At 41.7% G+C, this 18,772-nt stretch overlaps 2 protein-coding genes across 2 annotated transcripts; one reads left to right on the top strand and one right to left on the bottom strand.

Annotated features, from left to right (window-relative positions):
* The first annotated feature begins 1,801 nt into the window (after nt 1–1,801).
* On the top strand, nt 1,802–14,331 carry LOC138196260 (protein-tyrosine sulfotransferase 1-like). Its single transcript, XM_069146143.1, has 6 exons — nt 1,802–2,075; nt 5,909–6,647; nt 6,951–7,109; nt 7,228–7,481; nt 11,125–11,326; nt 11,855–14,331. The coding sequence occupies exons 2-6, from the start codon at nt 6,240–6,242 to the stop codon at nt 11,888–11,890; spliced, it is 1,059 nt and encodes a 352-aa protein (XP_069002244.1). The 5' UTR covers nt 1,802–2,075; nt 5,909–6,239; the 3' UTR covers nt 11,891–14,331.
* On the bottom strand, nt 12,906–17,265 carry LOC138196261 (pinopsin-like). Its single transcript, XM_069146144.1, has 5 exons — nt 16,924–17,265; nt 15,560–15,728; nt 15,016–15,187; nt 14,673–14,906; nt 12,906–13,115 (listed from the first exon to the last, which is right to left on the bottom strand). The coding sequence occupies exons 1-5, from the start codon at nt 17,033–17,035 to the stop codon at nt 12,906–12,908; spliced, it is 897 nt and encodes a 298-aa protein (XP_069002245.1). The 5' UTR covers nt 17,036–17,265.
* Between the last annotated feature and the right edge of the window lie 1,507 nt (nt 17,266–18,772).

The raw sequence follows: 18,772 nt of genomic DNA, 5'->3' as shown, positions 1-18,772 counted from the left end.
TAAGTGCAGGGTTTTGGACAGTTGTATCGCAGTTGTTTTGCATCTGACTCGTCTAATTTGTGTTTCGCATCAGATTATGCTTATGCAGAGACAGTCACCTAATAATCTGGTATATTGTTGGTTTCTGACTCAAAGTTGGTTCTCAGTTTCCACCATGCTGTATAGAAAGAAGGATTAAGCTGTAATATTAGTCAGTGGTGCAATTAAACTCGCATTGGTATTATTAGAGTGGCTATGTAATAACAAAGAGGCTAGATGGCAGGAACCAAGAGGTGATCATTGCCTCTTATTCATGGTGATCTTTTCCTGCTATAACAAAAAGAAGCCCTAACAACTGAAATGTTTCTGCAGCTTTCTGTCTCTTTGAATAATTTGATCAAGAAAAAGGGGAAGTTAACACACCATCATCTGTTTTTAGAAAAGCTGTCAGAGCTTCTCTGAATATTCATGTGCTAAATTAAATTTGTGAGAAAACCAAAAACATCTTTAGTGCATCCTTTCTCTGCATTTTCCAGTAGGTCAGTGAACGCAACACAAAGGTAGAAAAGCCATAAACACAACACTTTGTTCATACTATATACTGTAAATGTAGTCGTTTTTTAGGTTGTTTTAGATCCCTAATTGCAATCGTGAGTGGCCGCAATTAGTTTAAGATTCTGATATATCATTGTAGCCATTACTATAGGAAACGTAATTTTCCCAGAGATACGTTTCTGTAACCACACAGGATATAAACTGCAGATGTCACAATCACAGGCTTCGGATCAGCTTGTGTTCTTGTGGTGTTGTGTCATAGCAGAGGAAGGATGTGTTGGTTACACTTGTGAGCCTTTGTGCTTTGGGCTTCCTGTTAGCGTATCACAGCAGTTTCCTGTGCGTACTTAGAACCTTGCCAAAGCAACGTGAACAAACTCAAAGAGCCCAGACTGACCTACGGCCATCTCTTGTGCTTGGAAGTGAACACAGGAGGGACGCATCTCTCAAGTTTTGTGCTTAAATATTGCAAAATCCTATAATGCTATGTTTTAGCCCAAAGGAAATATGAGGACAGATAGCATTGCAACATAGACAAACCGTTCACACTGCAGAGACACTGATAGGGACAAGGTTAATAGATGCGTTGCAGCTCATTTTTGCCCTGAGATCCTCACTAAGTTAATACCTTTCACATTCAATCACAGTGCATTCAGCAATAGAAAATGTACAATTACAAAAAACGCCATATTGTTATTATGTAGATAAACGATTTTGTGGACAAAATGTTTGTGACTGTAAGGCAAAATCAAGGAAAAGCCACTAATTTATTTTCTTAAAAATTACTTCCATCACATCAGTACACTTATTATTTATGTGTCCCATTACTTATCCATGAACTTCAGTGGTTATTATTCTGTTTCATTTACTGCAATTTGACAGGCTTACTTATGTAATTTGGTCTCACTTGGTACTCCACTGAGGCCTCATGAAGCTCTGAAAGAGTAACCAAAATCTGTTGACAATGAAAAGATGGGTAAATTAAATGAGGTGGCTTTAACCTCCACTAAATCCCAACCTGTGATTAAATTTCCCCGGTGGGCTTTTACTGAGAGCATACCAATCGATGAGGTAAAGTAATTTTAGCCTGCAGTGGAAAAAAAACCCCAAACATATGGGTTTGTCACTGCGGCGGAATTGCCCTTTAACACCTCCACCAATGGGAATCGCCAAAGCAGATGTGTTTTAGAATTCAGAAGGGCTGTCGACCAATCAGCGGCCAGCTTTCTCTGCCTGCTTGCGCTCGGTGTCCACTGATTTTTTTTATTTTTTTTTCCCCCTCTCAGCGGTGGATAGAAACAACCCGACTTCTCACGGCGCAAACTTAAACTGAGAGTCAACACAGAGAGGTTGTGTAATAATGTGGGTTTTTTTTTAGAAAAAAAATTCTGTAGACATAACGGCAGCGATCTCCGCCGATAGACGAGAGAAAACACCGACGTGTCTTGTGAGGGAAGAGGAGCTTTTCGTTTCAGCCTCGAGGATCAAGGTTCATGTGGGGTTTTTTTTTCTTCGGATTTCGGCAGTTTTCACGGACGCTGGTGAGTAAACACCATTTCTAACGGATATGAAATTTACAACGCGGTTCGCTACCTGAATTACAGCTAAACAGGTCTGGTCAGACCAGGTAAAGATGGTTAAATAGCGCAGAGAGGCTGTCTGACGGTTCTGGTGAGCCGTAGGTGGCCGCTGGTCTGTCACGGTGTGTTTGACTGCTAAGCAGGTCGGTCAGTCACCTGGTGGCCGCCTGCCTCGGCTGCATTTTTGCAGACGTCAACCAGGCCAGATGTTGGTGGCTGCTGCTGGGCCTGCGCTCTGCAGCCATACAATAATCCTATTTATACATGCATACACAAAGTGGTGATAGCTTTTACCCGTTTATAATATGCCCACCAATAAGCAACTGGATCATCACGCGTGCAAAAAAAAAAAAAAAAAAAAAAGAGGCTTGCAGTTTTGGCAAAGAGGGCGCAAAAAGAGCTCATACAATATGACCTGACAAATTAAGAAAAAAAAAACAAAAAAAAAACAATGAAATGCAGAGAATAAAAATAATCAGTAATGCACCAACTGGAGTTCAGAGAAAATGTTTTTCACTTTAGCAGAAGGTCAGTGTCAGTGCTCCTTGTAGCTTTATATTGAATACATTTCACTTTTTGTTTTGCCACCGAGGGAAACCTATCATTGCAGCACAGACTAAAGAATGCGATAACGGATCATAGAGAAATACATGTACACGGAGAGATTGAGTAAGAAGCATAGAGATAAATGGCTCAGAAAATGGACAGGCTGTTGGCTGTGGAAAATGTTTGGGGAAAATGTAAAGGATGTTCTCCCTGTCAGGCTTCATCTTTGGTAGGAAGTTGGGGTGAGAATAAACAGAGGTCCCATGATACAATATTATAAATCCTGAATACTGACATTTTTTTTAAACCTTTTTAAAAAAAATATATATATATTTTGAAAAGATACGTGATTTATTAGTTTAAAAAAAAATGCAAATTAGATCCCCAAAGGAAAACTTTGTAAATATCTGTTTTATCCAATCAATTTTTATTGAAGCAAAATGGATTGTCAAGCAAACAGATTGACCAACACTGTCATAACAACATAACCGTCATAAATGTTGCATGCACCTGACAAATTTACTTAGATATTTTTTTATATCATAAAATATTGATACTTGCCATCCATGTATTGATACAATATATCCATGCATAATATTGCAATACTAAGCTTTATCAATTTTCTTCCGTAACCCCTCCCTAAACCTGACACACTTCTTACATAATCGCCTCATTGCAATTGTCTGAGCTGACTGCAATCATTCTGTATTATTGCTTCGTTTTGGTTTTAAGCCAAATGAATAAGGAGAGCCCGGTTACTTGGGGGAGGTGATTCGGCGATTTAACAACAAAAAGACAACTGCATGGTTTATGGCAATAATCTGCATGACAATCAAGGTACTTCTGCTAAAATTGTAATGATCTCGAAAGCAGGAAGTGAGCGTTTTCTCTTGAGACGAGTCTGGAGGAGGTAACACTGGTTTTGGGTTTCCTGACAACCTTCTGCTCAAAGGTGTCAACGTGCTTGCTTTCTTGCCAGCCACCTCAACTATCGTCTGCAGAAAGACTGTGATGACGGATCATTGTCTTCTGCTTATTATAGACTTGTTTGTTGGCTTATCTCTGACCAGTGAACACAGTGGGCCTTCTCAAGGTCAATTTCCAGATTTATCAGAGTCGTAGTATCCGCTGCTGGTATTTAAGGAAAACACTGTGTTGATCATTTTTTTTGATTCACCTCCCTCTAGTGGGGTTGAGCCACGCGGAACGGTTTTATTTGCCAAAGTGTGCAGGTATCTGAGATTATCGCATCCACTCGAGTGGAATGGAGCTGAAGTTTGTTTGTTTGTAGAGCTCACCACGTTAAAAAGTAAATTAAAAATTCAACATCTTTCTCTAAAAACACTGTCCCATCATTCAACAGTTTTCATTGGAACTGCTTTTAAAAAAGAAGAAGACTCTGTCAAAACTTTTCACTGCCTTTTCTGTGGATTAACCTGAAATCATCGAGAGGTGCATTGGATTTTTTTAAATGTAATTTTTTTGTAATTTGATTACTACAAATAAAGAGATCGGTTCACCCTCCTTGTTTTGGAATGAAGTAAAAAATGTCAGACAAATATCTGAAAATCCACCTGGACCAATAAAACCAAAACTATCTTCATGGCTTGCAAGCCTCTTCACATTCCCAGGCAGAGAGATGCACACCAGGGGCCCTTCGGCATCAAAGACACAGGTTCAACGTGCCTTATGTCTTAAGCACCATGATGAGGCAGGTCGAAGAAGGTCATGTGACAAAGGACTTTCACCTCGGATACAGGCGATCGAGTCCATGACGAAGCAAAAGTCAATGTTTATTTCTTGAGTAACTTATGTGATGTCAGTACTTTTTTGAACCCAAACCACAATCTTTTCTTTAACCTAACCACGTAGTTATTATTACCTAAACAAAAGGCATCTTGTGCGTCTATATGAGAAGAAAACTGCTTTAACCGTTTTGACAAATGGTTTCTTGTCATAATTCGCTCCTTTCTTTGTTTTGGTTGGACAAAAGAAGCAGTTAAAGACTGCACTGCAAGACCCCAATTGGGCTTTATGAAATTGTGATGATGGGCAAATTATTCATTCAGAAAATATTTATCAAATTCATTGATAATGAAAGGAGTAAAATGTTTGTTACAGCCCTAAAGTGAAATAATATATGCCTGTAATTTGGGTGATCCAGCCCGTTAAATCTGTTGAGAAAAAAAGCAGCAAGGCTCATCTTTCACTGCCCTAATTCTCTGGGAACTTATCTGCAAGTGGCTTAATCTCTGCATCAAAATGCATGGGCATTATATATAAAGCTCGTGGATACAAGTAGACTCTGTGTGGCTTAGGGCAGCACCTCGGTATTCTAGCCAGGCCCCAACGTCCTCATTTCCAGCTGTTTTTCCTATTTGCTTTGATCGTCAGAGAGAATTTTTAGACAGGCTTCTTCCACCCAGGGAGGGCAGTGCTCCCCACGTGGCATCCAGATGTTAGGCTCCTTCCGCATCCAGTCTCAACAAGAAAAACGCCTTAAGAACGGGAGGCATATGTCAGATGCGCCTCTGCAAGAAGTATAGCTGGGTTCAGTTCTGAAATGTGGCTTTTAAAGTAATTGGAACACTGCAGTGAAATCATTAGTTACTGAGGTCAATAATTGGCTGATTTAATGCTTTTGAAAAGCTTTTGTTTTGTACTTTCTGTGCTCATAAGAGGAATTAGACCCTGGTTTACGGTGAGGAAACTGCACATTGCAGAAGAGAAATAAGGAAGTTGCAAAATGTCTTGCTTGGTCAATAGTAATCTGAGCTTTAACAAATTGCTTTGCGTTTCAGTGTGGCCAAAACTGTCAGTGAGAATAAAAACATGAGGAAGCTGTAATTAGTGGCTTCAGATACATTGCCGGAGAGTGTGTCTGCGTTGCGTGCCGCAGTGAACTTTGATATGGTTTAACAGTCAGTGGCTCCCCAGAGGAAAAATGCAAAATACCTCCTTTGAGAACAAAACTTGGATCCCTTTCAGCCCCGTGCAAGTGCTCTTGGCAAGAAAATGACGGTCACCATCGCACCCTGCTTGCTGATAATAGCTCACTCATTCAGGGCAGTGGCTACTGTCGGGAGTTATTTATTGGACATTTCAAATATGATAATTTATGATTTTTGTTCGTCATGAAGTTACGAAATCAGGCTGGAGAAAAGATCCCTCTCATAATGCAGTACCATTTGCAATCTTGGAGAAACAGAAGCGCTGCTGAGGTGTATGACGTGTCCTCCGTGTTTTAGGTAAGACCCATGGATAAGACACCTGGCTGGCTATGGGGCGCAGCAGGACTGGATGCTGCTCTCCGACAACGGGGCTTTGGAGCTGCAGTGGAGTGAGGAGTCGTCCCAGTCCCCCCACCCCAGACTCAACCCTCCTGCGCTTCATCAGGCCTTCCTCAGCATCTCTTCCAGCTGTCTGTCTCGCACTCATCCTCATCTGCCTGACGGTGAGGCCGCGTCTGAGTGACCTGAACTGAAATTTAGGAGGTGGCTACGTTCCTGCTGCCGGCCTCCTCCGCTGCCCCTGAATATTATTTTATGTCCTCCTGACTCCCAAACACGCCCGACAACCATGAGGAGCACTAGATCGAACCTGCTGCTGGGCTGCGTGCTCCTCTGCTCCGCCTCCCTGCTCTACTTGGGCATGAGCGGGATAGACTGCCCTCCAAAAAGCCATCGCTACCGGTGGATGGAGCTCAACCTGGGTTCCGGCAATCAGAGCCTATCTCTGGCTGAACACTTCCCTGAAGACACACCCATCATCTTCATCGGGGGCTTTCCCAGGAGCGGTACCACACTAATGCGCGTCATGCTGGATGCCCACAACGCGGTGCGGTGTGGGGAGGAGACCCGAGTGATTCCCCGCCTCTTAGCCATGAGAGCCACCTGGAGCCGCTCGGTTAAAGAGAGAATACGATTGGACGAGGCCGGGGTCACTGACCAGGTGTTGGACTCGGCCGTGCGGGCGTTCCTGTTAGAGGTGAGCTGGTCGGTGTAGCAGCTCCGTCTGCTTTGGAGCGCCTGCAACACACTTCTGCATCTGCAAACATCTTTGAATGTTTGAAAGGACTGTTTTGAAGTTACGTGCAAACCCACAAAAGAATAAAATTTAAACAAGCAAATAATATTTGGTCACTTTTGAGAATCCAGGAAATGTGGACATTTTTGCTTGAATAATGACTGAGACAATAAATTAATTATTTAATCTCGACGAATATTACGTAATATTTTGCTTTTAAACTGTGTCATGTTGAAATATTCACTGTTTTTATGTTCGTTCCAGGTGATAGTCGGCCACGGGGAGCCTGCACCTCGCCTCTGCAACAAGGACCCATTCGCATTGAAATCTCTGTCTTATTTGGCACGCATCTTCCCAAAAGCTAAATTTGTGCTCATGCTACGAGATGGTCGGGCAACCGTCCACTCCATGATATCACGCAAGGTGAGCTTTGTGTCTTTCCTTGTCAGGCCCTGCAAGCAGACAGACTTCCTCACGGATTTATGTTTCCAGGCACGACTGATCTTTGGCGTTTACCTTCTCAACGCGCCTCCTTTTTCAGGTGACCATCTCTGGCTTCGACCTCACCAGCTACAGGGACTGTCTGACCAAGTGGAGCAGTGCAGTGGAGACCATGTTCAGCCAGTGCCAGGCGGCCGGGGAAACCAGATGTTTGCCCGTCCGCTACGAGCAGCTCGTTCTCCACTCGGAGGAGGAAATGAGGAAGTTGCTCCACTTCCTAGAGCTGCAGTGGGACCCATCGGTGCTGCACCACGAAGAGCTGATTGGAAAGGCTGGTGGTGTGTCTCTGTCGAAGTAAGTGTTTGAAATGCGTGTTCAAAGCTCGCTTCTGAACTCTAGCGGCATCTCGCCATATGGTGAAGATGTCAAGATAAATCTGAAGTTAATAAATCTGAAGTTTTTCCAAATAAATTTTAGAACGAAAGCCCGTTCGCTTCTATTGACGCGGCAGCGCAAGTTTCAAACCCTCGTCACTCGAAACTGAACCTATCTTCATGACAAGACAGCCACAAGGGTTCAGTGTGAATTTTTACCAGTCAAGAAAAAAAACCCTCACTACAAGTGTTTCCGAGCTGTGAAATCCTCCCGATTCAGGACAATTAGCCAAAATAGGCTGAATACTCCCCCATAAGGAGTTTTGGTCTCCCAGAGCAAGTTTGTCAGATGTGCTTGGAAACCAAACGTGTTTAAGGTTCTTTTGAACAACCACACGGGAAGGCGAACTAAAGACAGTTGCCATAGAGAGGGTGCAGATGCAATATTGTATAAAATATATATATCTGTGGTAATAATGGCACACTTTTTCAGTCAGTCTCTCCAGCAGTATGTTGATAATGTTGCACTGGGTTTCATGCATTCAAAATAGTTTGGCACCAAATGACAAAAGAGGGCTCGAAAGACGAGTTCTTTCACCTTTGTGCAGCTAAAGTAGGTGTGAACTTCAGATTGTGGGTTTGGTGAGCCAACGGTGTGGAGACGTCCTGCTTAACCTGTTTGTAAACATTGTTTCATCTTTTTGCATAAAGACTTTAGTGCTTTAGTAGAGTTGCTGAATATGCGGTTGGTTCACAATTGACACTAAACACGTCAGGTGCTTTGACGTCACTGTTGAGGTTTTAAACACGATTTTAAATGACATTGTTAACATTGTGCGTGTCTGTTTCGTTTCTGTTTTAGGAGTCATCCTCCTTTATGATTATTGCAGACCAAAGACGAACTTTTTTTTTTATCGAGTATCATAAAGTGCCCTAACAGCCCTTCTGTCTACTGGATATGTTGATCAGTTCTGCCATGTTTATTAGGGGCTCAGTCGGTGTAAATGTTGCACGTACGTGATAGAGAGTTAGACAGATCTTCTTCTGTGTGTTTGTTTCTCCTGTGAACTCCCTCCCTGCTGGCTCTGAGCCCCGACTACGTCTCGGTATCAAAGGTGTTACTTTTTCAGGCTGCCAAAAGGCAGCTGGGATTTCCGCAGGTCACACACCTCTCTGTCTCTCAGCTGACGAAACACATCAAGGGGCTGTTGGTCAGAATAACCAGGGTTTTGCTTACACCTGTGCTGCTTGTTAATGACTTTGATTCAAATCAAATCTTATATAACACGACATTGGAAGTACTTACCATCAAATGAAATGTTCACGTTGCCAGTATTACCTTAATATTCTTCTTATCCCTGTGCCATCTTGTCTTTTGTTCTGATAGTACTGTATGTGGGTGACAGAAAGTTGACACGGGGTAATTCTAAACCGTATTGATCGATCTTAAAAATAAATTCTAATTTTACCCGGCCTGTCCACTGGAGGGGTCAAAGGGCAGAGAGATCACAACAGGACTGATACACCCTGGAATTCAAGACGGGCAGTGTGGGTCTCTCTCTGTGATCTATTTCCCCCCCAAAACAGCACACAGCGAGGTGCACAACAGTGTGAAAGTATCTGGTGAATAAAGTACAGCGTGGTAATTATTGAGAACAACAGCCGTGGAGCGGCAACTAAATACTTCAAACACAATATATCACGCATCTCTCTCTCTCTCTCTCTGTCTGTCAAATATTTGCCTTTTTGATTAACCTGGCAGTTACTATCGTCGTTAATCAAAAGATCATTTGGTTTATTAAATGGGGATAAATGGTGACAAATGTTACAAACAGCTCGATTTTGTGTTGAGAGGATAAAATGTACCTGCTCAGAGACTCGAGTAGAGCCAGACTAGGTTAGCCTAGCCTACCAGGTTAAATGTGAAAAACTGCAGTTCGTCGAAGTTAAACTATACATGTACTGTACAAATGTTGACCTGCGGAGCTCCCGCTCCTCTCTGTGGTGATTTATAAGGATCTCTGACGAGGTCGTTTGTGACTTTTCTGTGTTGTGGCAGCAGAATTTGAGCAGATTTTCTGGGGGCTGCCATGTTGCTAGTTTGCGAACGTTGTCAACTCAGAAATGGGACATTCCCAAATGGGAACTTTCCCAGTTGCCAGCTGCCTGAACGCACGACGTAGCTACACGATGTACAACTGGCCAATTACCCTCAAGAAGACTCAGAAGTACACCAACTAAAACAGGGCTGGTTCCAGACAAAATATTTAGCAATGTGTCCAAAATGCAACTCAACCCACCTAAAATATTTTGGACCCGCCTCTAAAATGCCCTGATGACAAAAGTAAAAAAAAAAAAAAGGAAAACGATATTTATTCACTAGTTCTGTTGGTTATATCTGCAAAGATTATGATCAAAATTATGTCTCAAAGCCGTGCTCAGACTTAAATGCATTGCTTGTGTACAGACAGCTTTAAAAATGTTTGTCTTGGAGGTCCCTGAACCCGACGTACAAACCCAACATGTGTGATACTGGTGTCTGTGTGTGTGTGTGTGTGTGTGTGTGCGTGTGGCTGTGTGCGTGTGGCTGTGTGCGTGTGGCTGTGTGCGTGTGTGCGCGCGCGTGTGTTTTTCTTCACTGAATTGAAATGCAGCACAGGTTGTGCGGCAGATTCGAACACAACACTAGTCGTTATTGAGCCACCAGGACGCCACAGTTTTCATCTAAAGCAGCCAAACCTTTCAAGGTCAAGTGAAGCTTACGGCCTTCCCACAGTCAATTTTGTATTTGTTGTTGCTCCGCTTGTTTGTCATGATTGAAGCACAGCATCTCTTTGCCGGGCAGAAAGAAGCTCAGGGGATTTGGTTGGAATCTGTCTGCCGCATGCGGCTAAACCCAAACCTGGCTTTCATTGGAAGGAATTAGGCCGCATTCGGGGAGAATTAGCACCCTTATTTTGATTAGTTATGCAACAGTTGGTGCAACATTCGTCACGCAGACGTATTTTCACCCCTTCAGAAATGCAGGGTGTCGCAAAAATCACACATTTGTTTATTCAGGGAGATTATGTAGGGAAGCTATAAAACGGCGAAATTGAAACAGGATTATATATTGTTGTACGTATACGTCAGAGGCGTCTTTTAAATCTCAGCTTAAGATTTACTTATATTGTGTCCCTGATTTCCCTTGACATGGTTTTAATTTTGCTCTACGTTTCTAAAACTGTTTTTATGTGTATGTTGTTCTTTCAGCTTATTTAAACTTTTTATTGACATTTTTCTTTTTTTAGTTCGCTTCTGTTACTTTTATTTTTCTTTAAATGTGTTCTCATTTGCAACACTGTGCGAAACCCTTTGCAACTTTGTTCTGGGAAGCGGCTACATACATAAAGAAGGTCTATTATTGTATGTATTTTTTTTATTGGATCATGATAAAAAAAAAATGTAAAAGCAGCTATTTATCTTGACATCTTCAACAACTGTATTGTTGTTGATTTCTGAATTGATCCGTTTTAACCTGTTTTTCATCAGGTCGTGACACAGTAAACTTTAGTATGTTAAAACTTGTATTGATGAGGTCGAACACGCACGCATGAACTGAGCTGGTGTCTGTCTGTGAACAGGGTTGAGCGTTCCACAGACCAGGTGATGAAGCCCGTGAACACGCTGGCCCTCTCCAAGTGGGTGGGGAACATTCCCGCCGATGTGATCAGCGACATGGCTGAAATCGCCCCCATGCTGGCCCGCCTGGGCTACGACCCCCACGCCAACCCTCCCGACTACACAAGACCAGAGCCCATGGTGTCTCCATTCAACTACTCACAGGTGAAGCTAACAAACCGAACACAGCTCATCATTGTTGTCAGGGAAATATGCCCCCACCATTGTTCAATTCATTTATTACTAATTGAATTTATAAACAGCTTTTAAATTGCCCCCCCCCCCCACACACACACACACACACACACACAGTTAAAAGTCCAAACCCACAATATGTTAAATTTACCTTTCAGCACAGAAAAACGCAGCAAAATGTCACATTTGATAATAAGCTTGAACCACAATAAGTTTTGGGCATTTTTTTCTTGATCGATGACTCAAAAGATTCACTGATACGGATAACGTTTTCTGTCACACAGCTTATTGATCAATCGACTATTCATTTCAGAGCCACAGACATTCACTTAGAGTTTATCTTTACACATATCTAATAAACTATTTTGTAGCGTTGACAGTCACAAAAGTGGTTCTGCCTCAGTCCTTTTAAATAGAAGGAGTAAAACTATAAGTGGCACATTTGATAATCTTGATCATCTCCTGACATCGATGAACTCTTATCTTTTCTATCCTCAGAGTTTGAAAGCAGCAGAAACTCCTCATCCCAGTTAAACTCGACTGCTGTTCGGCGGTATGTATGCACCTGAAGCACGGACTTCCGGTTCAGCAGTAATTACACCTCACGGGAAAGTTTCTAATGTTACATGTGTATTTTTGAATTGTTCGTAAGACTTGTGCGCGGTGTTCATGTCCGTAAACTGGTGGAGTGTTTCAAATACAGACTCATTCAATGGGTTGATGTTTCAATCTCAGCTCTTGCGTCTTTGCGTGGACTACCTGCTCAGGGAAGTTCGCTGCTTCTGACCATCCATCATTTCCTCCATGATGAACCTACACTGCATTTTGACACGTCCGTTCACGTCCTACCTGAAAGTATTTTAACATGTCTTTATGATGTTATGACTTCACCACAATGTGAATGTGTATTCAGACAAACCCCTCACTGACTGAGAGTTCAGTCAGTGTTCATGAAGCATAATGACTGTATATTTTTAAAGACGTATGTTTATTTTCTTAATAAATTATTTTGGTGTTGATCATTCATTCAAGAATTTGAAAGTTGAAAGGATTTTTAATCGTTGTATATTGTTGAACAGTAATAAAAAAAAAAGGAAAAAAAAAAGAAAAGAGCCTAAATGTCACCTTATAATGCAGTGTACATACTTTGTTCACCCGTTTAAGGATTTCAGCGCCCTCTAGTGGTGCCAAGTCAACACAACACCACTTGGTCATCAGAGATAGGACTAAAATCTTGTGTTTGTGCATCAGCAGAGGACTTCAGTCTTCACGGTTCAGTTGTAATAATGTCAAACGTTACAGGAAGTGTTTTTCTTTGTCTTTAATGTAAGTGACAAATAAAACCATGAGATGGAGTGGGCTACTGACATAGATAGAAATTAAACTATACTGCATACACTGTGCATGCAAGTTTGACAGTCAGCTGAGCTGCAGTGCGACACCATCTGACTATTTACAAACAAGACAAAACTATTACGTTTCTGCAGAAACAGAAAGTAAAATGATGTCTTTTTTTTTTTTTTTAATTTTTATTAATGACATTAATCATCTATGTTTCGTAATGAGCCACGAGCATCAGGCTAGGCCCCTGAACTTGCTGGTCCCCTGATGTGAACATGGCAGGTGAACTGTTTTGCTCCTCTGATGGCTCGTTGGGAGCGTGAGGCCACGCCCCCCTGCTCCTGGGCAGCGCGAGGTGGACCGGGGTGGGCGGAGCTTCTGAGCTGCACCTGATCATGTAGCGGAAACACCTGGAGAACTGAAAAAGAGGTGGAAGCAGCAATATAAATGTGATTCAGACACCTTCTCCACCTGGTATTATCACGCGATCTGTAAACAAGTGAATAAAAGGAAAAGCCTAGTAATGCAGTGTATAAATGTACGAGATCTGATCTCAAGCAGGTGTAAACACAATCTGCACAGTGTGACCACATGCTAAAGAAAAACATCAGTCCCACAAGTTGAAAGGTTTTTCAACTCAGTCTTCCTGTTTACCGATAACAATATGGGCAAAACCTATAACGGGACTATTTTAATACCAGATATATTTATCCAGACAATCTCATGTTACTACTAGGTGTAAATGGAGTAGCAGAGACAAACATATTAAAAGCTACTCTGGTATGTTAACTATTTTAATACCTCCCTTTCACAGAAATACTTAGCCTACAGGTGGAAAATCTTAAGTACATCAGTTTTAATCAGGAATTTAAGAGGGCAATTCCCTTTCCTGTATTAATTTTAATTTTTCCTATAAGCAATTCGATATGCCAGGTAATTTAGCCTCCTTATATTCTCTGTTGTTAACCGTTCTGTGACACTTTGAGCCGTGCACAGGTAACCGTGCAAAGTAATTTAGATCTAGATGTAAATCTAGATGGTAGCTATATGCTTTCAAGTTTTCCCTTAATTTATTTCTGAACTGATGAATCGGTTTGTAAAAAAAAAATGTTTCTATTGATAAATGAAATACTTTATTACTGGTTCCCTGACACTTGTGATTCTTCCGTTTCAGACCTCTGAATCACATCATCTGTCTGGTGTTGTCCTGACTGTTGGATTGGAAAAATAATTAACTAACTGGAGCTCTTTTGCCAAAAAGGCTAGGACCTAGCAATCCGTATGGCAGAATTTACTGACTTAAAATGTCGCCGGTTGGATGTGCAGTATACGTGACTTCCTGCTAATTGCTTTGAACAAATTAAAATATCTGGGTGTGCAGCAGTGAGCTCACAGACTTCTGTATTCAACTCTTCATATATAATTGAGTCTAGTGGGTAATGAAAGGCACAACACACCTGAACCTCGCACCAAACTGTTGCAGTTGAGATGCATTGTGGGTATGAGGTGGTGGATTTTGACAAGAATGTGTGGCATCAGGGATATGTCTGCTGTTGTTCTGCTATGTTGATTTCAATCCTTTTTTTCTGTCCATTGTGAGTCTGACAGTGAAATAAAAGTGCAGTGGAGAGTAAGAGTGTGAAGATATCCTTTAAGTGGTGAGGCCTTGCAAAGTTTTAGTGTAATCACACATAGCCTACTCCCCCAGATTTGATTTGATGCTAAAAAAAAAAACTAATTAAAGGAAGAAGGAATAAAATCCCCATGTTCGTTACAAATAATCTCTGTCTACATAATTTAGTTAATCAATAATTTGTTCAAATTTACCTCCACTACATAACAATATCAACTATAAGTCCCTCCACGTTGTGGCTCTGGTCTTAAAGAGGCACATTGTGTCAAATTGTAGTTTTAGGATAATGTTTTTGTAGTTAATATTGTGCTTATGTGAAGATTTTAGAGCAACTGTTTTTACCTGGTTGTTGAGCAGCACATAAATGACGGGATTGAGAACAGTGCTGGTCTTCGCCAACAAGGAGGGGATTAAAGTGGCGACAGGCGACACTGTGCCGGGCCGTCCAAATGAGGCCAGCATGGCCACAACACCGTATGGCATCCAGCACAACAGGTAGCCCGTCACCATGGCAACCACCATAAGAAGGACATGGCCTTCCCTCCACTCGGCTGAGGAGCGGTCGATCCTGGCTACCTGAAGACACAACACGCTGGTGGACATGCAGGGAGTGGCAGGAAGTTCTTCAGGGTATAGCGCGACGGCATACATTACACAAAGGTCAAAGGTCAAACTGTGAGCTCACCTGTCTTGCCACTGCTCGCACAGCCAGCAGGATCCTCCCGTAGCAGAAAAACATGAGCAGCAGCGGCAGGAGGAGGCAGAAGATGAACAGACAGCTGATGTAGGAGCGAGCTGTGGCCGTGCGCTGGTGCCACTGGACCGAGCAGGTGGTGCCGGGACCCTCCAACCCGTAGCTGCTCCTCAACACGGGACATACGGTATGTTGGGATTTCATGGACCTCACATTTAGAGTTATAAAGTTCTACTTCAGTGTCCTGATTTATCTAAAATGGTTTAAAAATGTTTTTTTTTTCCCTTATGTTTGTCCTTATATTTTACGAAGTGATGCGTTATTATGAAAACATATTTAGATTTTTAAATAGGCCTACATTTTTTTCCCAAAATAAGTTAACATTTGCCAATAAGTGTGAAACATTCACCGGGGTAGATCTGATTGTCATTCGCAGATATTTCATATTTTGTAAACTTCCAGTATTGGGATGATCGAGTGATGAAGTGGGTGATTGATCGACTGAGTGATGGGTTAATACTTTGGCAGTGCAGACCTGCTCCAGCCCAGCAGTGGTGGCAGAGTCCAGACCAGTGAGTAGAGCCAGGAGGCTGCCACAGCGAGCCTGGCCCTGCGGTACTGAGAGGAGTCTGACGGGGTGCTGCAGAGCACTGCAGAGTATCGTTCGAGGGACAGCAGAGAGAGAGACACCAGTGATACAATACCTGCCAGAGAGAGACAGCAGTCAATTGTCAAACTGGGCAAGTCATAAACAACATGTTGACACATTATTAGTCAATTTTTAATAACCAAACCAATAAAAAAAAAAAATGCTCGGCATGTGTTGTTACTCCACGACAAGAAAACACTAATATTTGCTTTTACATTAAGAAATCCTACCCATAACATGAAATAGTATTCATTTTTATGCTCAACAGTATTTAAAGTAGTTAGGTTCCACCTCAACTAGGTGTAATGTTAAATATTGTTTACAAGTCTGTTTACTTTTGTGGATCTGTGTTACCTATTAATGTATCAGTGCAACAAGACTCTTCCTCGGGGTCGCATAGAAAAAGCATTACCACTGCAACTGGTTGAGGTTATGTAAATAAAGTAATACTATGCTGCACATAATACACATGCATATAAAGTAATAGATTTCCCCCAAAATTAATTGATATTCCTTATTAATTTTGATACTCATTTTGCTGAAGCTTCTGTCTGAGTATTGAGATTATAATTTCTTTTTTTCAGTATTAAGAACATTTAATGAATGAATTAAAACAACTGGGAACTCTTAATTTGCTCATTGTTTACATTATTTTCCGAGCAAATCAAGCCTAACATTTCAAGGCTCTTGTTTCTCCATTTTAAATAAGGAGCAGACAAATTAGTCACAGTGAGCTCCCCATCAACCAGATCCATCATGTTTTTACATGGATGTATCAGTAATAAATAAGAGTATGAGAGTCACAAGTTAGTATCACATTGAGTACTTTTACATTCAATCTGAGGATCTGAATACTCACTCTACCACTGATATATGTGCCAGGATTTGTTTCCATTTAAGTTAGTGCAATATATTATGTTTATTGTGTTGCTGTGTTAGGTTACTCTGTTACAACTGTTGTAGAGCTGAAAGGAGAAAGAGTTCTGAATCTGGCAACCCTAACTGTACTTTGATTTTTTTCTTTTGTCTTTTTCTTGACGATGTCCTTACTTTGTGTCTCTCTTGTCTCTTTCCTTTTTTCTTTTGACTCCATCACGTCAACTTTTCTCCTGTTTTCCATAAAAATAATAAAGAGTGATCATGCAATGATGTTTGAAACTATCTTCTTCTTGGAAATCCTTTCCTCCAGTGTTCAAGAGTAAAATAGGTCCACTTTAGTTTTGTGTTTTAGCATGCTTGAAATCACTTACCAAAAAGAGCGTTGGAGAAACCATACCACTGGCACCCATAGGATCCAGTCAGCCACCTGCCACGCACACTGGCTGAGAAGCTGAGGGGAGTCCCAAAGAGGCAGACGAGCATGTCGCTAACGCTGATGTTAATGAGCAGCAGGTTGACAGGAGTCCGCAGCCCGGGGAAGCGTGAGAACACCAGGAGCACCAGAGAGTTACCGAGGAAGCCCAGGACCAGGATAAACCCAAGGACGACGGCCACCCCGGTGTGACCCGCCCGGCTCAGCGCGCCTGTGGCAGGGGCTGACACAGAGCTGTAATCGGTGCTGAGGTTGTTGCTATGCAGCTGGTGGTACACCATGGCAGCCTGGTTAAGAGTGCAGAGAGACTTAAATCGATGGCAGATGGAGGTGAATTCTTTGAAGCTAAAGAAAAAATGAAGGGTTGAAAGAAAGGGATTTTTACTGCAGGCATTTTTACCTGGTAGTGAGCCAACTCTGTGGGGGAAGTTTCATTAGCTACTGGGGCAGATAACACACACTGAGTAGAAATACATAACCACAAGATGTTTAAATACTCTAGAAGGCTAGATGAAGGGGTGGGAGGCATAATTTATTGTTTCTCCCACACATATTTAGATACCTGTGAGTTGTTGTTTGAAAATTACCTCTTAGTGCCCACAAATCAAAGATATCTTTATCACACTGTATCAATATGAACAGTTTTAAGGCAATTAAATCTTCAGATAGAATTTATCTCTTTAGCTTTTGTGAACATATTGAATATCCTCAAACCCAGAACCTTAACAAACAGAGCAAGTCACTTCTCAGCAAAGAAAAACAGGATTATTTACATCTGTTAATACAGTTCAGCAGAGTGAAAACTGAAAATCACAAATAAAGAATAAAAGAAGCAGTCAAACAAAGAGATGCCACAGATGACCACTTGATCAGCAACACGTCTTCATTTTGTTCTGTTCCTTTCTTCTAGACCAGATTGGGGACCTAAATAACCGAGCCAATTTATCAATAATAAAAGCTTTGGCTGAATGAGAGGATGAGCCAAAAACGCTCTCAGCCATGAGCCGAGATGCTGTAGACACGAGACAATAAAACAATCATATTTCTGCTTGTCCATTTTGAATCAATAAACCTCCCTAACATACACTAACAATAAATTTAAAACCATTGTAATCATTGCTGTGGGTGTTTGCGCTAGCCAAGAGTATGAACAGTTTCCCATCTGGTGGAAGTGTTTATGATCGTTGCTGATGTTATTTATTTATTTTTTCTTCTATTGGTTTATTTGACCTCTTTACACTTTGTAAGTGTATTTTCATATTTCAATGTGTTTGAACTACTTTTCTCTTTTTTTTTTTTTAAACAAATTGTGCTCCATTTTGTATAACTTACTGCTCACACAATCCTACATCATCCTTGTACACAAACCTTTCATGAAACTGGAGTTAGACGTGGCCGGGTTAACCTCAAGACTTCACACTGGCACGTTTTCACCTCAACCACCTGTCATCCTTGTGAGAAGCGGGATTCTTTCACTTGAGACAATTACGTATTAATCCAGTCATGTCATACACAACACACGCAGGTGAAGGAGAATCCTCATTACTCCGTGTTTAGGGTTAAGGTCAGGGTGTTTAGGCTTGTTAAGAAGAAGGAAAAAAAAAACAGCTTCACGTCCAAGCAGTCACTTCCACTTGTGGCCGCCCACACATCCATAGGGCCAGAGTGAAGCTGCATCACCATGTTCATCCACACTGTAATTAAAAACACCACGAGGGCGGATAGCTCTCTGTGGGTGTTGATCAGATGATCTGTACTGATATTAGCTGCCTGCACGTGTTAAAGTG

The sequence above is a fragment of the Embiotoca jacksoni genome, unplaced genomic scaffold (assembly GCF_022577435.1).
Source record: "Embiotoca jacksoni isolate LCO1_2020_lvr unplaced genomic scaffold, fEmbJac1.0.p SCAF_13, whole genome shotgun sequence".
In the NCBI taxonomy this organism is placed as follows: domain Eukaryota; kingdom Metazoa; phylum Chordata; class Actinopteri; family Embiotocidae; genus Embiotoca; species Embiotoca jacksoni.
This window is presented reverse-complemented; position numbering and strand designations above follow the sequence as displayed.